The sequence below is a fragment of the Procambarus clarkii genome, chromosome 45, assembly GCF_040958095.1.
Source record: "Procambarus clarkii isolate CNS0578487 chromosome 45, FALCON_Pclarkii_2.0, whole genome shotgun sequence".
In the NCBI taxonomy this organism is placed as follows: Eukaryota; Metazoa; Arthropoda; class Malacostraca; order Decapoda; family Cambaridae; genus Procambarus; species Procambarus clarkii.
The window spans coordinates 8483872-8504770 of NC_091194.1; the positions used below are offsets into that span (position 1 = coordinate 8483872).

General features: G+C 37.5%; 1 protein-coding gene across 5 annotated transcripts in view; it reads right to left on the minus strand.

The window, feature by feature from the left end:
- Nucleotides 1-1186: 1186 nt before the first annotated feature.
- The window catches only part of LOC123770066 (protein kinase shaggy), a 65462-nt gene continuing 45749 nt past the window's right edge, over nt 1187-20899 (minus strand). For 4 of the 5 annotated variants that reach the window (XM_045761725.2, XM_069301344.1, XM_045761726.2 and 1 more), the window contains exons 4-9: nt 20471-20581; nt 16019-16256; nt 13963-14156; nt 13059-13118; nt 8006-8192; nt 1187-5488 (exon numbers count right to left, since the gene is read on the minus strand). In XM_045761725.2, the coding sequence (XP_045617681.1) occupies nt 5346-5488; nt 8006-8192; nt 13059-13118; nt 13963-14156; nt 16019-16256; nt 20471-20581 (933 nt within the window). In that variant the 3' untranslated portion in view covers nt 1187-5345. The remainder of the gene's footprint in view (nt 5489-8005; nt 8193-13058; nt 13119-13962; nt 14157-16018; nt 16257-20470; nt 20582-20899) is intronic. The other variant, XM_045761728.2, reaches the window with a different exon arrangement.

Genomic DNA, 20899 nt, shown 5'->3' on the forward strand with positions numbered 1-20899 from the left:
CCTAGATATTCACAATGTCAACACATGAGCAGAAAGGAGCAAGACAAGTAATGTTAAAGGATCTCTTTTAGGAAATGTACATAAGGATTCATTCTCTTCATAAAGATGGTTCCTAATTCCCAGGATTAACCTTTTTCCATCCTTTTTTAACATCTTCAAGAGAATATGTCATTTAAAGTCCTCATAGCCTTACTAACTATATAGCCAGTAAAGCTGTATAGCACTGTACATGTTACACAATACTATACCTTACACCAAAACCAATATTAAACAATACCAAAATTACACAATACTATAAAACTAGACATAACATTTACTTACCCTCCACATTTGACATAATTAAAACAAAAAAAAATTGACAATATTATCAATTGACTGGAAAAAGCTAACAAGAATGAGCTCAGTCTATTACCTTTACCTGTGTCTACCTGTAGCTGAATGGTAGTTTCAAGTGTTTATATACTCTTGACGAGTGCCAAATTAGTGAGGCCATTGCTGTTATCGACCACTGGCCCACCTAACCATCACAACCTGATCAATCAAGCCCTATCTGCATTTCAACTTTTGTTTTGGCAATATATTTCTCAAATTAACTGTTGGAAGGAAGTTGTTCAAAATTTTGTATTGCAGTTACAAAACCACTATTAAAGATCATTGTATCATTTATTTATTAGTGGTTATGGAAATTCAATGGATACAAACTGCATCAAGTGCCCTTAAAAACACAGTAATGCCTTGCAAATGAGCTTCGAAGAACAGCAATTTGGTTGTACTGTACCTCTCGTCTAAATAATTACATTTTATATGAATTATTTGTAAAAAGCAACTTTGGTATCATTTATCATTGCATGGTTTCCCCACTTTCATGGGGGAGTAGACATTAGCTGGAGTGAAAAATAAAAGGTATTATTCATTCATGTACCAAATAACACACAGTTTTTCACATGAAAATACAATACGGGCAAATGTTTTTTAAATTTTGAACTCAAAAATCACATTAATGACGAGACAAAAATAACAAAAACCGGTAATGTCTTAGTGCATTGTAATGACCAGGACCAAATTGATCCCTTGAAACAAGACATAACTAGACAAAAAAAAAGTATGAAAAATATCCTTTTGAAATAGTTTGCCATTTTCCTATTCACCGAGGTAATCTACAAAGGATACTGAAAAATGCTCCATGTGACAGTAATACAACTGCTCTTTATTAAAACAATTATACTATAAACTTAGTACATGTACTACATGTCATTTAAAAGTACATCCATTAAGAAAAACATAAGAACAAGAACAGTTGCATCTACATTAATTTAAAAGCACACTTTAAGCATTAGAGTACATTTTTACATTAGGGTAATTACAAATATTATTGGCTAAGGTGTTGTGAACTCAGGATAGGATTCCCTCATCAAGAGTGGGCCGCGACACTACTCGGCAAAGGGGCTCGTGTTTGTCCACATACATCTAGTTTGGCTGAAAGCTATATGTGATACCCATGTGTGTGGATATCAAACTTTACTAGTGCCCCATCCAAAATCCCCTATATATATATATATTCCATCCTAAATGTATCCAAGGCCTGCTATATACCTAACCTGCATTAAATCTTCACGAAAAATTCACTGTAAATTAATATAATTGACTGATAGCTAATGTTTCTTGTAATATGGAGATACTTTAGGCAGAACATTATCTATCAGTACTAACAAATTTCAACCTGTTGAAGTAAAAACAGTATTATCACTTATCTCGACGTTCTCTACCCTTTCAAAACATAACAATAAATACACGAACAGGAGAAACTTGAGCAATGTTAATTCATACCACAAAGGATACATTCAACACCCTCCTACTACGGGTTCGAGTCAGTTTTCTCGACATGTTCGGCCATTTCCCCAGTTTGGCGTTGTATACCTTGGAGAAGTGTCGCGGCCGTGTGTCACACCATTGACAGACAGTTGAGCACTCCACCTCAACTCTCAGGTCAATTGCTACGCCTATCACGTAAACAATAATAATAAACCATTAAGCCCTCTATTGTGGCAAAACTTATCTGTCAACTGGTAACAGCTCCTTATTGTAGTGCTTGGGTTGTCAGATCTGTTCTGCATTAAAAACAAAGAGCTTTTATAACTCAATTGTCAATATCCATCTTACTGTTCTTCCTTTTTTCTGTACATGAGGTATTATATGCGAAACTTACCCTGGTATCCTCATATTTTTACAAAAGGGGAACTTGGGATCATCAACGATTTCATACTTTTATACACCCTTAGCACAACAAATTTAGACACCCAATGGAGTAAAATTGAATTTTCATTCAATAATCATTCCTGTCTTGACAACCCACCGCACAAACATGCACACACACCTGATCTTGCCATGTCCCCTCCCAGCAAAAGTTTCTACCTCTATCACTACATTGCAGTCTATATATATATTTATATATACATACTGTGTATATATATATACATATACATATATATTACTTCTGCACAAATTGTGTTTCATTCTATTGAGTGAACAAGCCACAAATCAAGGATGACTTTTTTTTTTGCAGCAATACCCATAAACGCCCAGCACTGCATTTTTATGTATTGAAGTATTCAGTGAATGTCCTTCCGATGCAGGGACTTCCACAATGGCTCATTATTTTGCACTATGAAACGGAATATGAAACCTAATTGAGAGTCCCATCTAAAACTTGGCCAACACTGAACTTGTCCATTTTACTACAATATTTGAAAGGAAATTATTTCGTGCCCTGGATGAGTAGCAGAATATACTAGGTGATGAGATGCTCACCAACACAATTACTCAGTACCCGTGCATTCAGAACATGAGATTTTTGTCACTATGTACAATTTAAGCTTATTTCCTGAAATCAGTGTAAACCATACACAAACCTCAAAATTCCACATCCTGCACAAACGAGACTGAATAATCGAAACTGTTGGCTAATGAATATATATGTATATATATTAGCCCATCCTGCTTCACTTTACTTGCCCTAGGCCCTAAATGATCTGTGAGAGTCTTGGCGCCCAGCACCAATGCCTCAAAGAACTGCTTGACCCACTTAATTCCCAGTTACCCACAATAAGAGATTATGACATGTGATTTGTCTAGAAATTGTACATATGTCAATTGTGAAATGAATACAGCAGTCAAAATCCAAAACTGAGAATAACCAAAATATTTATTAAATGGGCCCACAGACAATCGAGGTATTGGTGGGCTAGATGCCCTTAAATCATGACTGTGAAGAGCTTTTCACCAAGTTATGACTAAAAATGACAAGATATATGCAATTAAACAAATCTGATTTGGAGAATGGACAGTCTCACTGGAGGAAGAGTAAAGCTTTCAAGTAAGCTTTAATTTTTGATTTGATTAAAATAAGGCTTTACTTCCTACTATGTAATATATATGGAAATGAAACCTCATTAATTATTTTAAAGCTCAACTGCTGATGCGGTCTGTGTATCCAAGAGACAAGAAGGACAATACTCGTTTTGTACCTACCATAGCGATACCAATCATATTATTATAATACCTTTATAACTATGATATCATCCATGCTATGAGAAAAAAATAGCAACCAGGCTGTTTACTTATTTTGTCTCCCACTGCATCATAATAAATGAGAAACATGAATGAGCAAATGCTTTAAAAAGAGTAATTATAAGCCCTGGACATAGTTCAATGAGGTTCAAGTGGTTGCTTCCAGTTGAGGATATTAAAAATGAACCTTATTGTAGTACGACCTTCTAAAGCTCCTAATCACTGATGGTATAACTAGGCTTCCATGCAAGTGTCACTGGTTGGATGGTGTCGGACAAAACCACCGAGGGATGGGGGATGGGAAGGGTGTAGTTTACCGAGTTAGCATTATCTTCCTGCTCAACCACTTATACAATAGGGTTAATTAGAAAGAAAAGAAATGAAATGACAAATATGATACACCTGACACCTCTCCCCACCAGCAATCGAACAGTACAGAGGATCACACAGGATCCATGGAAGAGTAGCATCCATTCAAATACTGCGATGAACTACATGGTGGCCAAGGGCCCTGGTCGTCTGCAGAGACCACTTTAAGGACTGTCTATGTATAAATTGTACTTGTGATGGCAAAGTGAAAATGAACACTATATACAGAAGAGGAAACCCAACATTAAAGTGCTAGACAAGCAACAGACTGCTTGCCATGCCTAGAAGTTCATCAGCCTATTCAGAGGGACAGTACCACAAACCTCATCGTAACGACTTCCACGCGTGTAGCACAAGCATGTCGTCCAATCCTAGATTATCCTGCCATCAGCTGTACAACCTCGGCCATAACCAGCAACGATCCACACTATGATGGTTACAGATCACAAAATATGGTGACGAGCCCTAACTCGCCCACTACTGGTGATGGGATAGTGTGGTAGAGTATGTGCTGTCTAGGGATCACTGAAGTCCAGACTGGCCTCCTTATAATTATAATAATAATAATAAACTTTTTGCTTTTTTTTCAACTCCAGGGACACTGATGCTACATGGGAAGCTGGTGTCCCCAGCAGAAGAGCAGGAACAAAGTGAGCCCAGGGCGGGCAAACAGAGGTGATACTACAAGTAACATTGGCACTAACTCAGTGTGACACACCAACAACTCACAACTCATCACTAGCACTGGCTTGGGGTGAACTAGCTGCTGCAGGTGAGAAGGTAAGGGGACAGCAGGGGAGGTGGGAGGCAGCAGAATACCAAGAGGGAGCACATTGCTGTTGGTCAAACTATACACCTCGTCAGAGCATACACACTCCCATGCAACAGTGGCCTACAAAACTTGGTGCAGACATGATGGACCTAACTATGATAGTCCAAGACAATTACAACGCATCCGAGGCTGGTTCCACTGCTGGGCGAGGAGTTGGGTGCTCGAACGACCCCATGAGCAGTAGCTACCACGCATGCAGTGGGCTGGGCACCCGAGGGCTAGCCGTCAGCACCAAGCTCTTGCCTCAAGATCGAGGACACCTGGGCCCAGCCACACTGGCACAACAGTGTATGCAATAACAAGCAAACGGTGTGGCTGCTAGGTGCCTCAAGCCTGGGGAGTCATTCACTAGTACAGTATTGTTCAATGTATTTACACTTTACACATCACGAGGGCCGCACAATTTACAGCCAAACTGCAGCTTGAGGTACAGCTATCCGCCCAAGAAGACAGGCCTCCTCAGCCCCATCACCCCGGCCTTATTCTACATTGGAGTAGTCAATGGCACGGCACGAAGGGGCAGGGAAGCAAATGGGGAGGCTGCAGGGGTGGCTGGCTGAGCTGACCACCTCTTAACTCAGTTATCATTGACAGCAGCAGCTGCAGCACCCTCTGATGAGTCCACAGCAGATGAGCCGCCCCCGGTGCTACTGTTAGCTGGTTCCCCACGATAATGTGGAGGAATCAGTTTGCTGTTCAACTCAGGTTGGATCTTGATTTCTGTAATAATAATAAGTTAAATACCACTACTGAACATCAAAGATTAACTTAAGACTTTTTCTTTGTGATTCATGCAAATAATTTCACTAAAAGTTTAAATGAAAGAACCTATTTTTGATAATAGGAAGCCAGACTTCAGATTCTGTCAACATTAACTGTATAGGTTTGTGAAACTGAAGGCAAATTTTAAGTATGTTGTGTGTATTCCAACTGGTGTCCAGTTACTTAAATTCAAGTATAATTAGTAGCTCTGAAAAAAAGGCAGTATCCATCTTTGATGTTTTGTTCCACACTCGCTGAACTATTCATCCATGAGGTGGCAGCTATGGAGAATTTTCCCAAAATATTGCATGCAGCTTTCAGAAAATCAAATACTCCTAAAAGTGTAAAATAATTCTTGCTAGTTTGGAGGAATATGAAGTGTCTCAGGAAATAATGAGCAATGCCCTCAGTGCACACATGTACTAAATGAACACAAGGGCAATATTCTGAGGCAAACTGGTTCGCTACATGTAAATCACCATAGAGCAAAGTTTTGTGTACTAAGCATGGCAACCTGTGAAACATTTCTATGTGACTAAATCTAAGAACTCAATTAACAGAATTTGCCCACTCAAACACTGTTCTTATACACAATATATCTTGTGCAATCGGCCCTTTGTCAGTAATCTTAGCATTTCTTTTCCCACTCAATGTAACTCAATTTTACAATCATTTTCGTATTGACATGTCACATACCAAATAAGTTTCTAATTTTTCATGTACTTTGACAACTGATCTCTCTGTCCAGAAACTGAAATGCCTCACCCTTTTACACCCAATGTCTATAGTTGATACTATTATTCCTTGAAATACTGTGTCTTAATAAACAGCCGATAGCTTTCACAGGCAATCATATACACACCATTCATCCAACTTATCCTCAAGATCTTTAAGAAATTTACTATTATTCTATTATGAATTTTAAATTTCTTAATAACTAACTTTATTTTCTAAAAAATTTCTTAATAATTTTCTTAATCATTTTTAATACTGCAATTCCAACAAACTGAATAAAAATGTTTGCCAGATTCCAGTAGTACACTAGACTCCCGATCAAACGGACAAAGTTGTGGTTGAAACCCGACGAAGTTCTCGTGTATTCAAAAAAATTTTATATTTTATAATATTTACAGTTTATCACCAAATTTTGGGAAGTATTCTTAACACAAATGATAGAAAGCAGCTTTATGCACTTTACAAATAATATATATATAAGCAAGAACTTATGAATAATGTATTTTTGTTTACCAATAATTTCTATCACATTAAGGTTCCAAATATAGATGCATATATTGGGTAAAATGGTAATTACAACCCAATATAAGATGAAAATTGACAAAGAAAACCTGATTATATAGTTTTCACCCTCATCCCAGGACTTTTCCACAGCAGTCACCAACTCATATTGCTCATATATAGTACTGATAAACAAAAGCCACGTGTAACTGAAAATTAAGAGCAACCACAGTTCAGTCTTAATGGCTTTCCTCATGTTGTACTGCTATATTTCTAAACGTAAGAAAAGTCTTTGAAACTGTATCCCCAGCAATATTGAACGAGTTACCACAAATGTTCTTATTTCCCATGCTCTATGGGTGAATTTTGCTGAGAACAAAAATAACTTTCAACCTATCACATAATGGACATATAACCTGTCATATAATGGATATCTACTAGAATTTCCTAACTGCACCCTCATTCTGTGTCTATCCCCATAGTCCAACAACTATACCATACTTTTCAAAGACAGTGCCATGACTTCCCTATCAGGTGAAAGAAAACGGCTTCAAACTCAAGTGAAAAAAAAAATCCAAACCATTCCTAATGATTTTTACACAACACAAAGTGTTCATCAAGATTTAGTTTTAAATTTTTTTATTAACAGAATAAAATCCAAGTTAAGGAGATATGGGGACAATATCTAATAATGACCAACTGAGCTTGTTGCTCTCCAAATGAAAACTAAACGTTAAGACATTTCCAAACCCAGCCCATCGACTTTCCTGCTACTGAAACAAATTAATCTTTGAAGAGGTATCAGCTCATAACCATTTTTGGAATAACATTTCGAGTACTTCCACAGAACCAAACTCTGATCCCCAAGAAAGCATATTTGGTCCTATTGGTGTATAGAGAACAGGTACTCTATATATTTCATGTACTGGTATATATCTAAGATGGGGTTCCAGTCCATGCATACACATCAACTTCACCCAGTAGTACCAAAATCAACCACAAGAATTCATCGTTTCCACTGAGAAGCTTTCCAAATGACCGAGTTCTGTTTGAACATAAGTCTAATGTATTACTGTATCAGTATAGACAATGTAATGTCACAAACAGGAATTTCTTAAATATAGCATGCTTGTTTCTGCTTCACATACATAATTTCTTACCCATATTCTAAGACATAAATATATTTTATTGAGAAATTTTGAGAGGGCGAGATAAATAATATTGGATGTACATAGATACCTTGTTCGGTAAAGTTGTAAAGGGGTGGCAATTCCCGGTTGTTGGGTAGTCTGGTGTTGGGGTCCCTGAGTTCGTCGAAGAACTTGTGTGCACATGCCTGCAGTGGAGTGATACGAGCCGAAGGGGTGTATTCTAACAGCCGAGCGACAAGGTTAATAGCGTCTTCGGGCGTACGCTGACGAAATACCTTATAGAAGAAATTGGAGAATTACAATTTGTACAATACAGTAACAATATTAATACATTAATACATAAATAAACATGAGCATTGGAATGTGAGGAAAATGGTACAAGACAGATCACTAACAAATTTATAATTCAGCTAAAAGGATTTTAGATGTAACCTTAAGGAATAAAACATGGAAAGAGAAAGCATATAAAGAGGTTAACCAGAGACAACAGAGCTTAAGGAAACAACCAGATGATATAGAGTATATTGCACAGAAAAGTATGTCCAAAATCAGATACCAAATGGATAGCTACTCCCAAAACTAGTGAGTGGGATGAGATACACTACACGTCTAACGTCCAAGAGGAATGACTGCAAAGGGTGGGGGGGGGGGGATCTCAAACAGAACATATACAAAAATAGGGATTAGACGCACACTTTTACTTCTGACAGCACTGAAGAGTGTGTTACTTAGTAGACATTGGGCAGAGAGAAAAGATAGAGCACAAGGGGAAATCATTGGATGAGAGAAAAGGTACTAAATGATGGGGGATATATGCAGGGTTAAGAGGAGAGAAAAGATATAGGACGAGACAAGAAAAATTTTTAACAGAAAAGAATGATCATGGCAAGAAAGAAATAATACAAAAAATAAAAATAATGCAAAAAAAAAAATATACGAGACAAGAACAATTTTTAGCAGACAAGAATGATCATGGCAAGATAGAAATGATACAAAAATTAAAATAATGCAAATAAAAATATACTAATACAAATCAAAAGCATATAGCTGCACATTTAGGAGACAAGTACAGCCTTCATCCCTCACATTTTGCAACCATACACACAAAATAACAGCTTTTGAATTTTGTTTTCAATATTTTGTACTTCCATCTCCAGTGACTATGCACATACTGTAAGAGCTTGGTATTTTTCATTCCTGCGATCAAAATTTTCAAGTACTGCAATCCGAATTAATTCACGTTCACGGTTTTTACCTATTTTGACCTTTTAATCTGAATAGGAGTTCAGATTAAAACATTCTACCAAACTCGGGTACTTCTCAACATGAATAGAAATTCGGGTTACTGCAATTTCTACTGAATAAGAAATCAGAATAAATTTGTGTTCATTTTTCTCAACATTTCCCCCTTAACAAAGTTGGCTAACTTGAGTGGGGTCTCATGATTCTTGACCCATATGATTCATATTATCAAGTGCAGACAGTATTATTCTAGGACGTTGTGCTAATTCATAAAGATAATCCTTTCATGGCTAAAAATTCAGTCAGGTTTTGAAACGAGACAACATGCAGACAATCTTTGCTAGTGCTACTATCGCAGTACAGTACATACTTCAATCTATAATTGAATAGGTACGAACACAGTTATTACAGAACAATGACCAACGTACTGAATCTCTCTTTGGTATCACATTACAAGATGCAAACATCAGTCATACAGCAGTGCACGAGTTTCAGCAAACCATAATACAGGGAATATCTATGCCTTTCAAATCACTAGGGGGGTTACAGCTAACTAAATCCTCCTTTTGTTACATACAATCCTTTCATTTTACAGGAAGCAAAGTACCAATTCTCAAGCAGCAATAATATACTGTATTATAAAATGTTCAATTGGTTTATCTAGATTTGCTAATTTTGTGGGGGCCTCTGCTGTACCCTTCATATATGGCAATTTGAAGTACAGTATCAAGAATGCAACATTTTTAATACTGTATTAACATTGACATTTTACTAACTATATGGGCAAAGTTCATAAAGCATACCTTTCTTATACTTCTAATTAAATACTAATGAAGCCAAGACAAGTAAATTATATACATTTAATGCCAATAAAAGAAACCTTCAGAAACAGGAACTAATATAGCAATCACAAAGCAAATGAGACCAAACAAGAGAGATCAAGACTCATTGAACTAAAATAGCCCCCTTCAAAGTTCCTCAATATGGCATCAAGTCACATACAACAGAACATGCAAGGAAGCATAGTAAATATTCAATTTAAAAAGCTTCTGCATGCTAGATCCAGACACCAATTCTCCTATGTTTTGCCAAGATGACGGAGATACTGTACATAAGTGAATAATAGTGCTTTATTTTATCAGTCTCTCTTACTTATCCTTTGCGAATGCTCGTCACACGTGTATAGTACAGCACGTCAGCTTTATCGGATTGAAATCAATGTGCTCATAATTAGCCTGTTGCCTGTCACAGTTTGTTCCAAAACTAAATAATACTACTCCCCATATGCTATTACACATTTATTAACCATAACATACTACAGTATACTGCTAGAAAAGTTCCCAAGATCATCTATCTTAGGAACACAAAAATATACAATTTTATTTTATATGTAGGTTATACCTCCCAAAAATACTTTTAACTTCAGCAGTTATTATGATACTTATAAGTAATCATCAGTGTTTAAGAAAGCAGCAAGTTAATGTGTAGTGTGTGGTCATCACGTGCTGATCTCGTGAAATGTCATCATCATGTGACAATTTGCGTGTCAATGTTAGAATGTGATGCTGCCCGCATGACTCCCCATAGCTCAACATGATCTGCCGGCAGTCATGGGAGGCCACAACACATTTTGGGGTCAGATGTAGTTCAGCTCCTGGTCTACCATCACTACATGATAACCATTACACTTACCTTGGCCAAAAAAAAAAAGAATCCCACTGCTATTTCTTAGCCAGACATGACCAGATAGCCACCCAGTCAGCCAACCTGACAGCATGCCTTCCATGCTAACCTGACTGAATGTTTACATGCTGGCCTGCTTGTATCCCAGCATGGCAAACATATATGCTTTTATAGCTTGGTTTTGTAACAACAAAAGGATTAATGGAAGGAAGCGAGGTACGGCACAATGAAAATACAGTAGTGTGGATTAAACTCTGAAGTGTGAACTATTTCACAGGATTCATGAATAAACTAATCCCACCTCTTAACAATTACCAAATGAATTGCTCAAAGCAGACAACATCAGTGGTATTACTTTTTAGTTTAACATCAATGTATTACTGAGAGAAAAGATTTTATTTTGTGACCTCTTCATTGTTTTTTTCCTGGAATGCTTCCCCCCCCCCCCACCTTCATTTTTTGTTCAGGGTGTACTATACATTGGAGAATATCGATCCAGACCCCTTCTTTAAAAGATAAATTATAACATACAAGGAGCAACAGCTTCCAGCTCAACAAGTCCGATAATAGGACAATAAACAAATGATTTTTCACCTACAGGGTTATAAACCCATGGAATTGCCAACCCACCAAAGCCATGTCAAGACATTACTCCAACTCAAAATCCAGCTGCAAAACATGATCAGGAAAATGATGACGTAAGGAGAACTTTGACAAGCTGTCTGCTTCCTGTCCCCACTGAGGTCAACTGAGCCAAAAACTGAATACTATTTAAATTCCAAAAGTCTGAATAAAATATATTTGACTGGCCTTGTGCAATTTAGTATATAATCTCTTTGATGTAATTTTCTGAGAGGGGGAGAGAAGGAAGGAGAAGGGTCCATCTACTGTTCCCTCTCTTTGTCCATCCACTGTTCCCACTCTGTCCGTCTACCGTCTATTAAATCAAGCATGACTTGCCACAATTTTGTGCATAGAAGAAGTACACATAAGCAAAACATCAGAAGGTTTACTCAAGGAGTAAAAATTTACCAAAATGCAAAAGTTTTACTAGTAATGGCAAAATAGAGGATAAGACAAGAATCACGAGATACATGACCAATAATAATGATAAAAAAAAAGGTTTCGGTCAACATTTGTTAACTTCCCCAAAGATGACACCTCCTGGGCCAACTGAAGCCATCCAAATATGATAATGCTTACTATGTGTAAGACATTATTACTGGTATATTAGTGCTTTTTAAATCCCATTTTTCATCAAACCCAAAAGCTGATCCTAAAACTCAAATTTCTTATCTGGCAAAAACTGTGATAGGTTAGGCAAGAAGCCAGATAGCAACACTACAAGGCTTTAAGATCAACAGGTCAAAATAGCAGAGATGTCCTTAGACATCTATTATCAGTAATGAACTCCTAGACTTTTGTTGGCTTCACTGAAGAGCCAGATAAACTTGCATTGAGATGTGAATCTTTTACCGCTACTCAATTCATAATAAACACTACTATCCAAATAAGTCTCTAAATCATGACGAGAGCGTGTGGGATACGGTGCAGACACAGGTGAGCAAGATTATGCACATAAACGTGACAAGGAACAAGTTCAAACTCCGGTGAAAAATTAGCCATTCAAAAAAATAAATAAATAAATAACTATAGTAAATAAAACATGGCAACATAAAAAATAAATTAGGTATTTGAAAAAGGGATGTTTCTAGTCAGACGGTCGAGATCAGTATATGTTAGTGAGGAAGACTTTTCTCAACATAACTGTCCAGGTTAGGAAAAATAAGTTCACCCATTTCACAAACACAAAATCCAGTAGTGAAATTATTGATATTAATGAACTCTGACAATTCTTAAAATGTGTCTACAACATATATACACTTTGTACAATGAGAGTAACATACTCAGCATGTCGTAAAACTGCTTCAAGTCGCCAATAAAGCATCTAAAAGTGTTTCTCTAGGTTAAAACACTGACTGTTACATCCTCAATGTTATGCTCATCTATCCATTATAGTGAAATGCACAATATATTACAAACTCAAAACAAAATCAACAAAGACATTCACTGACAGCCTACGTTTAAACACGCGATTGCCATCACAAAAGTACCCAGCGTCCCCCCACAAGAACTAAGGTTTTTAGGTGGTAAATGAGGTGTGAAGGGTCTAACGCATCCAGCATACCAAGCCACCACGTCCAGCACTTACTTACTCTAAGCTTCTGATGTTTTTTATCATTGTTAGCAGAATCAGCCATGCGAGTCATCAATGCCTGTAAAACAACATCACCGCCTCCAGTTAGCATTTGGCCCCGTCTGCTGGCCCAACGACAGAAATCACTGCCAGGCCGACCGTTCCTTTCTTTTTTTTGATGTGGAATGCCAATTACGTTTCAACTTTTAAATATATGCAATGCTACTTATCCTAAAGAATTAGTGAGCATTAATAGAATATGATCCAGCTATTGACACATTATTTGTTCTCAACCAAAATATTTAGGAAGTTATGTCATGAACAATAAATATCGGTTGTGCTGGCTCTAACTATTGACGTCAAAACTGTGTGCTGGTTTTACATCTAGAGTATAGTGCTTTAGAATGCTGGATGCATAACTAATATATTTATGAAATTATCATGCATTATCATTCTCAGGTAAAAAATACTTAAAAGTATAATCAGGAATACCTAACAAACTGCATACAGTCATATCTAAATATATAATGCGACATTATAATACAATGCCTGAAATTCACGATATATATACTAGCTCCAGGCACAGCCTAGAAGCCACCTCATGAACAACAGCATAACTACAACTGCTCTCATCTAAAAAGGTGGCTAAAGGATGTACTGTATCAATATTTAGTTCTTCGCTACAGTTTTTAATAAATTCCTTTATTATTTAGAAGATTCTCAAAAAACATATATTAGTTTCACACATTCTCTACAAGCACAGACAATATAACAACAATTAAAACAAACGGTTAAGTTTAGCATACGCATCTCTCATCACAGCACTCAAGATTGACAAATATGTACGTAGACAACAAACCTTGCACAGGCCATACAATACATCCCTATACAAAGGAACATATGCTTACTCCCACTAATCCTACCTTTTGCCATGGATGAGACTTAATTTGAGGGAATTTGAACTCCGTATAATTTGGGTTCATCTCCCGTATCTGCTCACGGGTGGGTGTGCCAAGAACCTTAATAATTTCCACTAACTGGTCAACACCCGAGTCACCTGGGAAGATAGGCTGCCCAAGCAGCAGCTCTGCCAACACGCATCCCGCACTCCATACATCTGCAGGAAAAATTTTAACAAAGATAAAATATGTCTGGCACTAAGGCACAAGAACACTGTCTTATTTTATACTGAAAAACACAAAGAGCTGTGGTGTATCAAACAGCTACAGTCTAGTGAAAACCCGTATGAAAAATTTAAGCATCAAGATGCTGATGTAGTGGTTTGGCTAAGTGCTTACCTATCAGTGACTACAGGGGAGTGAGATCTAGCTTTTTATGCCCCACCTCCTTGCCGTTTATACATGGTGTGCTAAGTACTGTATTGTACTTCTCTCCACATTAACATTTTCATATTTATAAAGTTGTGGATGGAATTGGGTTTAACCTCTTCCCTCAATGCATTCCATTTGCTGACCACCCATAGAGGGAACGTGAACTTCCTTACATCTCCTTAACTGCATGTCCAGCTTCTGTAACACCCAGTGACTACTATACTGCCAGGTCAAGAGATCAACCACATGCACAGACGAGGGTTTTAGTTTTGCAAACAATTTTAATTGAAACATTTTCTGGCTAGACCCGAGTCAGCTTTCTCAAGTAGACATATTAATATATTAATCACGATAGTCTTGTCAAACAATTATAATGCACAATTCCTGGGTGTAACATGGAGGGAGGCAGACTACCTTACAAGCCTCCCACTTCCAAGTTAGCAACAACCACCCCCCTCCCCCAACCAGCTTACTGGGCATGGCAGTAGGGGTGTATAAAAAGCCTGTAGATAGATTATTGAGACAGAGTGACTGAATCAGGGACAAGGGCTGGACCGGTTCATCTAGGGTCCAAAAGGAGAGACAGGGACACCAGCAGGCTGAGAGACAGGAGTTTCCATCAGATAATGTGTGTGTGATCTCTGATGTTATTATTCCATGTCTAAATTCCGTAACATTTGCCAGTGTAAGTGTAGGGAGTTGGTGAATATCATAATTTTTTCTTAAATAAATTCTTTTTAAATTTGCGATCTGTATGTATTACTCACCTCTCCCTTTGTCATCTCCCATGTGCATTCGTCATCAGGGATATTGAACCTCCCAATCCTCTGGGTTCAGATTGTTAACATACAGTCATTCAGTAATTACATCTAGAAGAGAACCCTCTCAACACAGTAATGTTTCCTGTCTCATTGTTGTATAGGATTTAATATCAATAAGACAGGATGGTGGCAGCATTGGTTAATAAGTTTTCTCAATTTAATATTTCCTTGAAAGGTACCATTGGTCGAGGGCTTAGCCAACCAGTGTTATACAAAATTTCAGTTCATATTACCCTTGAATAATTTATCAGTGTTCCAAAATACTAGTGTTACCAAGTGTTACAAATCATTAGTGTTACAATTGCTAGTTCAGTAATCAAGGGTTAGTTTAACATAGTATCACACAATCGACTTGAGAATGGTCCAGGACGGGCCAAAACGTCATCGTCCCTTCACCTTCTAGTGTGTGGTCTGGTCAACATTACACTTCCACCATGTCCTACCTCTAAGTGTGGTTGTGCTGGTTCACTATAATGCTATTCAGCATATAAGATGCTGAATGTTTGAGTGTCATTTTATAATAACTTTTACTTTCTTGTATTACACCGCTTCTCATTTTTATCCTTTGCTATTGAGAAACGAGAAAAAAGTAGTAATAATGATAAATTTACTATTACCAAAATGGGCTGTAGTATTGTATCCTGTCTTTCATGTGTCAACTTTAAACATTTTTATAAATAAAACACCCTGCTGAAACCAGCAGCCAAATCTGACATTTACAAATATAAAGGATGCTTTCTTTTTTGTACCAAAAATTAAATGAAAGTAAGCTTTCTTTAAACTTTTCAAATATATAAATTATCTTAGTGAACTACAATTGCACTTACCAATATTGGTGGTGTAGTCGGTAGCCCCAAATATGAGCTCTGGGGCCCTGTAGTAACGAGAGCAAATGTACGACACATTGGGCTCCCCACGTACCAAGTGCTTGGCACTCCCGAAGTCACATAGCTTAAGGACCCCGGTCTCAGGATCCAAAAGGAGGTTCTGGGGTTTAATGTCACGATGACACACGCCCAAAGAGTGAATGTACGCAAGGCTCCGGAACAACTGATACATGTACAACTGAAATGATTCAAATTATTATAAAATGTTTTTGAAAATCACAAAGTTTGATTCACATAAAAGATGATCATTATAATATGCATACATAAGCTATTTCAACAAGAATAGAATGGTTTTATTCACACCAAACATCACCACATTCTTTTCAATAACTTCCTCTTCTAAATTATCAATCATTTTTTCCCTCACTCATCATTGTCAGAGATAAATTGAAAGATAGATGTATTCATAACCCTGCTTTCAGTACTGACCATTCATTTTATCTCTGCAAATGTTATCATGCCCAATTATTCATAGGGATCCTTCCCCACTTCCAGTAGTATCCTCCCCTCCATATATTCTTTCAAATTTTAGACAACCCATTTGCACACTAGAATGCCATTTATATCTGCGAGTGTAATGCTGCTTCTCCAAACAGCACATAAGCCACACTGAAAATCATTACACTCCACTTTACTCTTCATATGCCAAGCCACTTATTCCATGGCATCTATCCAAAGCATAAGTAAATAATTATCAAAAGGTGCCAGGCCAGGAAGATTAGTTAGCACAGTCACAGAATATTCAAAGGTCTTAAATATCACTCAAGATACCAATACAAGAGCAAAAAGTCTTAGAATGTGTTAATAAATATAAACTTTTATAACACAGACTTATAGAACACAAAAGAGGTGTTAAACTTGTAGACATACACAATGTCCTCTTCTGTCATGCTAGTGACTCCAATCATCCCACAGCTTGGTCTTCTTCCAAAATAATCTTTCCTGCTTGTACCCTACACAAATGCTGTCTTATTGAAGCAGCTTTCATACACAACATGAACTTTGTTGTCATATGTACAACAAAGTTGTGGTTGTGTTACTGTCAACTCCTGCCTTTGTTCAGTACATAGTTAAATGCTCAAAATCTTAACAAGTGTCATCTAACTTGAACCTGTCTTCTAGTAATGATAGCAACTATTGGTTGAATGCACATAAACTGACTATTACATCCAAAAATTTGTACGACTTTTTGTACTACTAATTTTGTAGAGGGCACGAGAGAAAAGGCAACAACCAAACCTAAACTTTCCAAGACGTCCAAAATTACTCTTCCTGGACCACCTCTGTTTGCAATATCACCAGTTGCAATGGCCGACTAATCACAGTGGTCATCAACAGAGGTAAATAGTTTAGAGCGACACTAACAATTCAAGTGAATTCCATCAGATTATTGGTCGTGTCAAACTCAACCTGTTAGGCCAGGAATTGGTCTCAGATCCATCAATATTTATATAATGTTGTGCTAGCATTAACCTTTCAACTCTTTCCCTAGTCAGAATGCAACTAAGAGCCTTCATCGTCTCCTGCGCCCTACTAACATTTTCCTCGACCTCATCAGACTCTTTGTTACTCCAACTACTGTACTTCCCTTTCAATGGAAAATACTTCTCTCAAACGTTCAGTGTAGCTATGGGTTCAACTCCGTCGCCACTATATGGAATACCTGTACTGTACTTTGAAACTACTTTTCTTTCCACTATTAACACTCATCCCTATCTCTGACTAAACTATGTTGATGATACTTTTGCTCTACAGCCTCTTTATGGCAGATACAGTTTAATGCTGACAAATATAAGGTTTTGAGGCTAGGGAGAGTTACCAGATAACGAGCTAGATGGTGTTAAGATTGCGAAGGCGGATTGTGAAAGGGATCTGGGAGTTATGATTAGTAAGAATTTAAAACCAAAAAAATCAATGCATAAATGTTCGTAATAAGACAAAATAGGACACTGGGATTTATTTATTGAATTATTGAAGCGTTAGTAATTAGACACCTGGTGTTGTTCTTCAGCTATATCTTGATCTGGTTAGGCCATATTTAGATTATGAAGTTCAGTTCTGGTCGCCGTACTATAGAATTCATTCTATAGTATGTTCATCCGTACTAGTCTTTCTTATGAATAAATTCATACGAACACATCCACCGTAGGATGACAAAGTTAATCCCACAAATTAGAAACCTGTCGTATGAAGAAAGATTGACAACGCTTAAATTACATTCTTTAGAAAGGCAAAGAATTAGGGGTGACATATAGAGGTGTACAAATGGATGAATGTACATGACAAAGGGGATATTAATAAAGAGGATATTAACAAAGGGGATATTAACAAAGGGGATATTAACAAAGGGGATATTAACAAAGTGTTAAATGTATCAAGACAAGACAGAACACAAAACAATGGGTATAAATTGGATAAGTTTAGATATAGGAAAAACCTGGGTAAATACTGGTTTGGTAACAGTGTTGTTAATTTGTGGAACCAATTACCGTGTAACGTGGTGGAGGTGGGGTCCCTTGACTGTTTCAAGCGTAGGTTGGACATGTATATGAGTGGGATTGGGTGGTTATAAATAGGAGCTGCCTCATATGGGCCAATAGGTCTTCTGCAGTTACCTTTATTCTTATGTTCTATTATGCTAGTCTTTTCTAACCTTTCTTCTACTCACTTAACACTCTGGCTCCTCTTATCAATTCTAAAGTTGAATGGTAATCTAATTCCATCCTATCTTTCTTAGATGTTTATGTTCACAGCTGTGTCTGGTTTCTCTATCTGTTTACCTTAAGTCCATGCATTAGTATGTACATTCACTTCTTTTCCTACTATCTACTTTCCAATAAGAAGTGTTCTCGTCTCCCTCTTCCTCCAGGCCCTAAGCATCAGTGACCCTCAGTTTCTTGATTCTGAAATGTCTTTAATTTACAAGTCTTTCTCTCGCCTTGGTTATCCTTTACATTTTATCAACTGTACCTACTTTCCAGCTAAAAGAAATTATTCATCTTTAACCTTTTTCAAACACTAGTAAAACTACTGTGCCTTCCCTACATATCTGAACTAAAAAATCTGATACCCTTCAGCCCCTTGATATAAAGCTCGCCTTTTAACAAACTAATATGGTTCATATTGCTCCTGCTTCAAATGCTGCTGGTATTTGCTCTATTTCCTATTTGTTTTGTCCTCTCCAATAATAGTGAAACTGACCATACACTGAATGACAAACAAAAAAAATATGAAAGAAGTGTTAAGTCTGCAGACACAAACAATGCTCTCTTCCGTCATGTTAGGGACTCTAATCATCCTATAGATTGGTCTTCTAAAATAATCTTTCCTGCCTCTACTCTTCACAGGCTCCATCTTATCGAATCGGCTCTTCATACACATATCCAGCATTAACCTTAGTTCTAGCTTTGTTAGCATTGACTCTTTCATTTCACAGCACAGTACATACTTAAATGTTCTAACCTTCTTAACATATGTTATCTTGAGTTTATCTTGAGATGATTTCGAGGCTTTAGTGTCCCCGCGGCCCGGTCTTCGACCAGGCCTCCACCCCCAGGAAGCAGCCCGTGACAGCTGACTAACACCCAGGTACCTATTTTACTGCTAGGTAATAGGGGCATAGGGTGAAAGAAACTCTGCCCATTGTTTCTCGCCGGCGCCTGGGATCGAACCCAGGACCACAGGATCACAAGTCCAGCGTGCTGTCCGCTTGGCCGACCGGCTCCCAAAAAATGTGACCTAGGAGTTATATCCCCTTTATGTTCTCCTTCCATTCTGTCTCGTATGTTAGTACAGTAGATTTTTTCTCTTTCTCTATTACCCGACTTGATAAATGGTCCAGGACAGACTGAAACGTCATCGTTTCTCCGGGAAAATGCCACATATGCATTGTAATATCTAATCCAACTCTTATCATTTAAAATGGGAGAGGGCGGGTAAAAAACAAAACAAAACTTGTACAAATGACTACAATCTGCAGGTACCAATGACCACCTTGTTACAGCATCAGAAAAATTTATTTGACTTAATTACCAGGTAATCAATCCCAATCTGCAGCCAAAGGAAATATATATGGATTTCTATTACTGTATATAATTTAGTAACATGCTATACTAAAGTACTGCTTCTTTTTATTGACCTTTATTGCACACAAAACAAAGGACAAGGCATCAAGTTGTATCTTATGCACCTCACAAGGTGTTGGCCCCACACACACACATCAAGACAACATACAGCGACTGTAACACACATCCTCACAAGATGTGAGGATGAGCATCCTCACATCCAGTGGTTGCTTATGTTGCAAGCATCCACACACGCTGCCTGCCCCACACATTATTGTTACAAGATCACACCTGTGACTGTTTTACACAATCACAACAGATCACTTACCTTAATATAGCTGATTGGTATAGTCTGTTTCTGTTTGCTATGATGCCTTGCTACTTTATATACTGTCTCTGGGATAAACTCTAACACTAGGTTCAAGAACACCTCTTCTTTCTGGGGGGGAAAAAATTAATTAAAATGTAACTTTCTAAAAAAAAAAATAAAATTATATCGTGAGAAAATATTGAAGCCATGTAATGGGATCATACCTATATCCGTGGACTCTCCCCACACACACACTGCTGGTAGTGTATGTGTTTGGGGGGTTAAGAGACGTGGGTTTGATCCCATCACATGGCTTCAATAGTTTCGTCAGATACACTGCCTCTTCGTGATTTCATTGTGCATTATTGTATTTGATTTCTGCTCTTACCTGTCACTGTCATACCTTCACTGCTTTGACCTTCCAATTATTCCTAAAAGGAACAAAGA